Here is a 7,949-nt window from a genome sequence, read left to right on the forward strand (position 1 = left end):
GAGGAATCCCTTCGCAAAAGCGTAGCCCGAGCGCGGCCAGCCGCACCAGCCCCGGCGAACCCGAGCTTGTTAATCTATTTATATGGATTATTACGGAGGAACGGCGAGCGTTGAGTCACCAAAACATTTGCTCCAAAAGACCATTTCTAAGCACTTTCGGAGGAGGCAGACTCCGGGCGTGTAAATCAGGCTACGCGTTCACGAGCGGCGGCTTTTCCCAAATGTAAACCCCAGCTAAGTCCCGGAGCCACCAGCAAGCCAGAAACAGACCGGCCGGCGTGGGGGTGGGGGTGGGGGGCAGACCCCAGTCTAGACACACACACACACACACACACACACACACACACACGGCACCCGAATCCTGACATACCGACACGAGCAAACTTGCACGCCTGGCGCTCCCGGGTCCCCCGCCTTCCCCACAGCCCCCACCTTCGCCACCAGGCCGTCCACCCTTCGCTGGCTTTCCCCCCCTCCATCCCAGCCTCCCCTCCCTACCCGCCGCCGCCCCCCCTCCCCAGCCACCCAGCCCAGAGCCACAACCCTCCTCCTCCCCCCACCCCCCAAAATCGGGTCCAATCAGCTGCCTGCCAGCTACTGAAAAGACGGGCTGTGATTGGCTGAAAGTTTCTAAGGTGAGGGCGAGTATTTATTAAAGAGACCCTGGACTGGGAGTTGGAAAGCAGAGAGCGGAGGTTGGAATTGCCTAGAAACTTCGGCGGCGCGGCGACCGGCCAGCTTCAGCCCGGGAACTTTTCTTTGCTGTTGGAAGGAGGAGAGAAGGGGTGCGCGAATCCCCATTTGTGCTCTGCCTTCCCCTCCTCCTCCTCCTCTTCTGCCAGCCGCCTTCTCCCACTTGGAGCGGGCCCCGCGGCGCTGGCCACCCCGCGCCCTCCACAGTGCTCGCCGCTGCAGCCGGGGGACGCGCCAGCCTCCCTGGGAGCAGCTCGCCCCGCGCCCCGGCCGCCGAGGGGAGAGGAGCTCACGCCTCGCGTCCCCGAGCCGCCGCGGCTGCTCGCCTTTCCCAGCCACCCGCCCCCTGCCCCGGGCTCGCGCATGAATCTCCTGGACCCCTTTATGAAGATGACCGACGAGCAGGAGAAGGGCCTCTCCGGCGCCCCCAGCCCCACCATGTCCGAGGACTCGGCAGGCTCGCCCTGCCCCTCGGGCTCCGGCTCGGACACGGAGAACACGCGGCCCCAGGAGAACACTTTCCCCAAGGGCGAGCCCGACCTGAAAAAGGAGAGCGAGGAGGACAAGTTCCCCGTGTGCATCCGCGAGGCGGTCAGCCAGGTGCTCAAGGGCTACGACTGGACGCTGGTGCCCATGCCGGTGCGCGTCAACGGCTCCAGCAAGAACAAGCCGCACGTCAAGCGGCCCATGAACGCCTTCATGGTGTGGGCGCAGGCGGCGCGCAGGAAGCTGGCCGACCAGTACCCGCACCTGCACAACGCCGAGCTCAGCAAGACGCTGGGCAAGCTCTGGAGGTAGGGCCGGGCGCGCGCCGCGACGGCGGAGGGCGCGGGGCTGGGTGGGCGCTGCGGGGGCGGGGGCAGAGGACCACTGGGCTGGGAGCTGGACCGGGTCCGACCGTGGCTCTCGGGGAAGAAGGGCCGCGGGGTGCGAGCGGAGGGAGGGGAGGGGTGGCCCGCCGAGGAGGGGAGGGACTTGAAAGGGGCACGGTGGGAGGGGGCTGCCAGTCCCGCTCGCCCGCCTCTGCGAAGTTCTGGCGCAGGCGGGGGGCGGGGGGTCCTGGCAAAGCCAGGGATTGACCTCGCTCCTTTCCCACCACTGGTGGAGAGGGGCTGGGGGTGCTGGCCAAACCCGAAGCGGGAGGCAGGCAGGCGGCTGGTCCTGGCGGGAAGGGAGGGGACTGGGAGGGAGCCGCTGGGAATAGATGGGAAGGCGGCGAGCTTCGGGGTCGCTTCTGTGGACGTTGGAGATTTTGAAAGGTGTTGAGGATTTAGGGGGGCCGGGGGGGGCGGGATCGGGGAGGGGAAATCACTCCTGTAGCCAGGCATTCGGAGCAGCCTTCTGGGCGACCTACTCTGCTGGGTCTGGAAGGGTAGAAAAAGGGGCGGGGCGGGGCGGAGTGACCATTCCAGCGGGACTGGGGCGACATTGCCCGGCCTTTTCAGAATTATTAATAATCATATTACTAATAGACTATGTGCACTGCAGCAGAGGCAGGAGAGGAGGGAAAGTGGGGGTGGGACCGGTAGCTGTACAAAGTAGCCAAGAGGTCGAGCCCCCTTCCCTGCTGATCTGACAGCTCCGGACGCGATCCACTGACCCCCCTCCCTTTCTCTCTGCACCCCCCCCCCCCGCAGGCTGCTTAATGAGAGCGAGAAGAGGCCCTTCGTGGAGGAGGCGGAGCGGCTTCGTGTGCAGCACAAGAAGGACCACCCGGACTACAAGTACCAGCCTCGGCGCAGGAAGTCCGTGAAGAACGGGCAGGCGGAGGCGGAGGAGGCCACCGAGCAGACCCACATCTCCCCCAACGCCATCTTTAAGGCGCTGCAGGCCGACTCGCCACACTCCTCGTCGGGCATGAGCGAGGTGCATTCGCCAGGTGACCATTCCGGTACGTACCCGCCAGGCCTCCACCTGCCAGCCTCTGCTGAGGGGCTTCCAGTTCTCCAAGGCGAAGACCCGTTGCTGCCCCTTCGGACTAGACTGGAGCCCCGTCTTTCCCAAGCCCCAGGAAACCCTCACCACACACACACTCACACACACACACACACACACACGCAAGTAAGCACTCACTCACACACTCCCTTCCAGTCCCAACATTCTAACAGATGAATGTTTTATTGCGAGGTTTACGGCCTTACGAGGACGGCCCCCGTTTCTCTTTGCGCCCCCACCCCTAAAGCACACACACAGGGCCCTTCCACAAGTAGCAATTTAGTCTTCCGGACCCCCGAGGCCTCAGACCCTCCCCTGATAAAGGAGACTGGCTAGTTAATCATTCTGGAACTTATCTGCTCCGTGGGTGTGGGTCTCCATTGCCCCATAGCGAAGGAAGAGGGAGGGTGTCTGGTGGGGGGGAGCTCTGGGGGGGGGGGACTGGAGACAGCTCCTGTTGATTTTCCAATGCTTCTTCCTCTGCCTTTGCCTGTAGGGCAATCCCAGGGCCCACCGACCCCACCCACCACCCCCAAAACCGACGTGCAGCCTGGCAAGGCAGACCTGAAACGAGAGGGGCGCCAGCTGCCCGAGGGCGGCAGACAGCCCCCCATCGACTTCCGCGACGTGGACATCGGCGAGCTGAGCAGCGACGTCATCTCCAATATCGAGACCTTCGACGTCAACGAATTTGACCAGTACCTGCCGCCCAACGGCCACCCCGGGGTGCCAGCCACGCACGGCCAGGTCACCTACACGGGCAGCTATGGCATCAGCAGCACCGCGGCCACCCCGGCGGGTGCGGGCCACGTGTGGATGTCCAAGCAGCAGGCGCCGCCCCCGCCGCCGCCGCAGCCCCCGCAGGCGCCCCCGGCCCCGCAGGCGCCCCCGCAGCAGCCCGCGGCGCCCCCCCAGCAGCAGCCCGCGCCGCCGCCGCCGCCGCAGCCGCAGGCGCACACGCTGACCACGCTGAGCAGCGAGCCGGGCCAGTCGCAGCGAACGCACATCAAGACGGAGCAGCTGAGCCCCAGCCACTACAGCGAGCAGCAACACTCCCCGCAGCAGATGGCCTACAGCCCCTTCAACCTCCCGCACTACAGCCCCGCCTACCCGCCCATCACCCGCTCGCAGTACGACTACAGCGACCACCAGAACTCAGGCTCCTACTACAGCCACGCAGCGGGCCAGGGCTCCGGCCTCTACTCCACCTTCAGCTACATGAACCCCGCGCAGCGGCCCATGTACACCCCCATCGCCGACACCTCCGGGGTCCCCTCCATCCCGCAGACGCACAGCCCCCAGCACTGGGAACAGCCGGTCTACACACAGCTCACCAGGCCCTGAGGGGGACATCACCTGTGCCCACCCCCCTCCGAGAAGATCCTAGAAAGAACCAAGAGCAAGAAAAGAAACCAGTAGCATCTCCTGGGGACATATTCTCTCTCTCTCTCTCTCTCTCTCTCTCTCTCTCTCTCTCTCTCTCTCTCTCTCTCTCTCTCTCTCTCTCTCTCTCTCTCTCTCTCTCTCTCTCTCTCTCTCTTTCTCTCTCTTTCTCATCCTTAAAGACATTAGCATGAAAGGCAACTTGTGCACAAAGGACAAGATGGCTTAACATGATCAATCCAAATGCATGACCCACTTCTTGCAAGTCAGTGGCCTGGCCACTGGGCTAGACCTACGGACAGCGAAGGGGAGAGACTTGGACAAACATCCTTCACCCTGCAAGGAGGCTGACAGAACCAGGGCCCGCCCATTTGCTCAATCTCTCTGCCTGTTTGGACTTTTGTAATTATTTTTAGCAGTAATTAAAGAAAAGAGTCCTCTGTGAGGAATATTCTCTATTTTAAATATTTTTAGTATGTACTGTGTATGATTCAATACCGTTTTGAGGGGATTTCTACATATTTTTAGATTAAAAAATAATAATGAAATGCTCTTATTTTTTCCAACAGCTGAACTGCTCTTTAGTGAAACCCCGCGCCCTAGCTTGTTCCTGCAACCAGAGTATTTTTGTACAGATTCGCTTTCTCTTTAAAAGAAAAATGTATGTGTGCCGGTGTATTCACACGCATACACACACACACACACACACACCACAATGCAAAAAAAAATTGTGTTATGAAGACAGTTGGGAGGTTAGTTTTGTATAATTCTTCCGGCTTTGGCTGACCGGAGGAGAAGCCGCCTTAAAAAGAAATAAGAATAAAATAAAGACCTTATTTTTTTTTTGCAAATATGGAAGTAAATAGTCTAGAGAAGCATTTGGTAAGCTTTATCATATATATACATATGTATACTTTTTTTTTTACTTAAGCAAGAGAAACACCTTGAGCCTTAAAACTATTCTGCTGGATCTCAAGTTGCTAGATCCCGTTGGCCCTTACATAGTTGCTCCAATTAGAAGAGAGAAATAAAAGGCCAGCCAAGAAAAGCAACAAAATCTTGTTTGGGGACAGTTTCGGCAGCCAATGCCCACCCCCAGCCCACTGCCCCTGGTTGCCTGCCGCCCCCGGGGCCCAGATGGGATACAGATGCTGTCACCAGGTGCCTCTCTGGTCACCAGCAGTTAACCTTCGGAGACATTCCATATGCTAAAATTATTTATTTTGTAAGGAGAGGTTTTCATGGGGGGGGGGGGGGAATAATTCCTTTTCTTAAAAAATACTGTTTTTTAATTCACCTTCTTTTAAAATCGGTTGTTGGGGCCTTCCTCGAAGGGTATGATCATCTGTTGTTAAATTATGTTCCTAACTGTAAGCAGTTTTTGTTTTTTGTTCTTTTATTTATCTCTAATCTTTTTTTATTATTATGAAAAACAAGTTTCTTGGGCTTCCTTGTCCTAGATTTGTACAAATGCCTTTTTTTTTGTCCTTTCCCCCTTTCCCATTTTGTTGTTGTCGTTTTTTGTGATTCTTGTTGCAAACAAAACTGGAAATTTGTTTCTCTTTTGTGTGTGTGTGTGTGCATGAGTGTCCCAACGAGAGATAGCAGATGTAGTTCACCACTGAGTTCATTGCAATTGCTTTCTGCCACACAGCTGCCCCAATGGAGAGTGTGTGTGTGCGTGTATGTACGTGTGTACACGTGTGCGCACCACTCTGACACACAAGCACACGCCTGTGTCATGGACATTCCCGGTTTTTCCCTGCACATTCTCTGAGAGAAAGGGAGGAGAGGAAGGGACGGGAGAGGGGCCTGACGGACCGTCCTTACTGCTGTGGCTGGAGAGTTTGAAGGTTGCTTTTAAAAAGAAAAAAAAAAAAAGCAAACTTTTTTTGGTTTGTTTTTTGTTGTTTTTTTTTTAATTTAAAAGAAAAGATATATTAACAGTTTTAGAAGTCAGTAGAATAAAATCTTAAAGCACTCTTATAATATGGCAACTTTCAATTTCTGTATAAAAGCAGATCATTTTTAAAAACCTATTTCTGTAACTTAAAAAACCTGGCATTTAAATCATATTTTGTCAACTTTAGTTAAGATTTGGTTGATATTTGTGTTTTGTTTGTTTCCATGCTTGTCCCCGCCTCCCAGAAAACAAAACCTTTCTTTCTCTCTGTGAATCTCACTCGCAACCCCTTCTTGTCCTTTTGTTTTCTTTCATTTTTGTATATTATTGTTTACAATAAATATACATTGCATTAAAAGGAAAACGGCCTTATGAATTGATTCATCCAGTTTCTTGACAAGAATTTGAGACGTTGGGGGTCATGGGGACGGGGAGGGGAGGTAGACAGGCAACCCAAGAGATTGTGAAGTGTCTCCGACTGAGAATTTCATTTTCGCTTTATTGTTGGTGGTGCGTTTTTGTTTTGTTTTGTTTTGTTTTGCTTTTTCATGTGTCAGGCTAGCACATAACCCTGTCCCCCAAACAGCTCAGCATAAAAGTCCGGGAACAGTGGCACCCCATTAGAGCAAATCTGGAATCCCATGTCACATGTCAGTAGTTGCCCAGCCTGGCAAAATGCTTGTGATTCTAATCTGCTTCCAGGCAAACGCTGTTCCCTTGTAAAGGTCAGAAGGGGATCTTAGCCCCGAAATCGGTGGCTGGTCAGAGACCAGAGGCTGGAGAAGGGTGACTTGCTTGTCTGGCCAGTAGGAGCACATCGGCCAAGAAAGGAAGCTTCTAGTTACAAGGCCAGGGACTCCAGAGGAATAGCAATTCTCCAAACCTGCCATGTTAACCCTGTGGGCAGCCTCCCCAGTGCCTCTGCAGGAACCATGGAGGGAGATGGGCTTTGCTGTTGGTACCCCTTCCGTTTAACTCTTTCCGAGCCAAACCCAAGGAGAAGTAATGAGACCTAATCTTGTTTTTCTTGGCTGAGTGAGGTGGGGAGTTTCCAGGTTGGACAAACTCGCAGGTCGGTTTTTTTCATGAAACCGATGAAATCACCCCTCCTCCCTCCCACCCCCGGGAGACAGACACCGCCAGGGCTGTCTCTGGAAGCAACCCTGCGCAGACAAGGGGGCCGCCCCCACCTCCTCAGGCTGGCCTTGCTGCTTGGGCCCCACTGCACGCTCCGGGGCTCCCAGCCTCCTTGGGATTACCTCACGTTGTCTGTTTTTGCTTATGGGATTTCTGGCTGCTGGCCCACACCAGGATCGCAGCAACCAGGAAAATGGCAGTTATCAAATGGAGGCAGCATTAGCGCTCACCCTCCTTGGCCAATTCCCTCGGCAAACAGTGATTGAGTGCCTGTGATTGTCGGGGTGGCTGCGCAAATCTTTCCCAGCCCCTTCAGGCCTGGAATTCTGTCCCTTGTTTGGACCACGGCATGCCAGTCTATCCTACAGGCTTATAAAATCTTTTTCCGTAACCCCCGCCCTGACTTTTTTTTTGCCATCCCCCACCCTGCACCAATATTTACAAAATTCTTTTAAAAATATCTCGTTAGTGTTCACTAATTCATATGCCCCCTTAACTGCCCTAATCCTCCCTCCTTTGTTTTTTTTTTTCTATGAAAATTGACAGACCATTTCTCCAAAGCCATTCCATGGCCAGACCAAGGGTCTGCAGTTCGCCTCCGCGTTCCCTCTCCTGTTGAGAATAGGTTCTTTTCCTCAGCATGTGGCCTTTGGCAAGCCATCTTAGAGCCAGAATGTTCCGTTCCCAACATGGGCTTCCTAAGACACGGAGGGCAACTTGCTTTCTGTACTCCCCTGCCTCAGTCTCTCCTTTGCTGAGAATGTTTATAACCCTCCTTGTAGTTCCAGGTTTCTCAGCCGGGGTTGGGGAGACGGGGAGACATTTCTATTTATTTGTTCATTTATTTTTAGCCAGGAGCATTCTGGGAGCCGGCCCTTCTGAATGTCCCAGTCCCCAC

General features: G+C 55.0%; 1 protein-coding gene across 1 annotated transcript; it reads left to right on the top strand.

Moving 5' to 3' along the window:
- The first annotated feature begins 675 nt into the window (after positions 1 to 675).
- Positions 676 to 5,897, top strand: SOX9 (SRY-box transcription factor 9). Its single transcript, XM_075562152.1, has 3 exons — positions 676 to 1,487; positions 2,331 to 2,584; positions 3,125 to 5,897. The coding sequence occupies exons 1-3, from the start codon at positions 1,057 to 1,059 to the stop codon at positions 3,970 to 3,972; spliced, it is 1,533 nt and encodes a 510-aa protein (XP_075418267.1). The 5' UTR covers positions 676 to 1,056; the 3' UTR covers positions 3,973 to 5,897.
- Positions 5,898 to 7,949: the final 2,052 nt, after the last annotated feature.

The sequence above is a fragment of the Tenrec ecaudatus genome, chromosome 10, assembly GCF_050624435.1.
Source record: "Tenrec ecaudatus isolate mTenEca1 chromosome 10, mTenEca1.hap1, whole genome shotgun sequence".
In the NCBI taxonomy this organism is placed as follows: domain Eukaryota; kingdom Metazoa; phylum Chordata; class Mammalia; order Afrosoricida; family Tenrecidae; genus Tenrec; species Tenrec ecaudatus.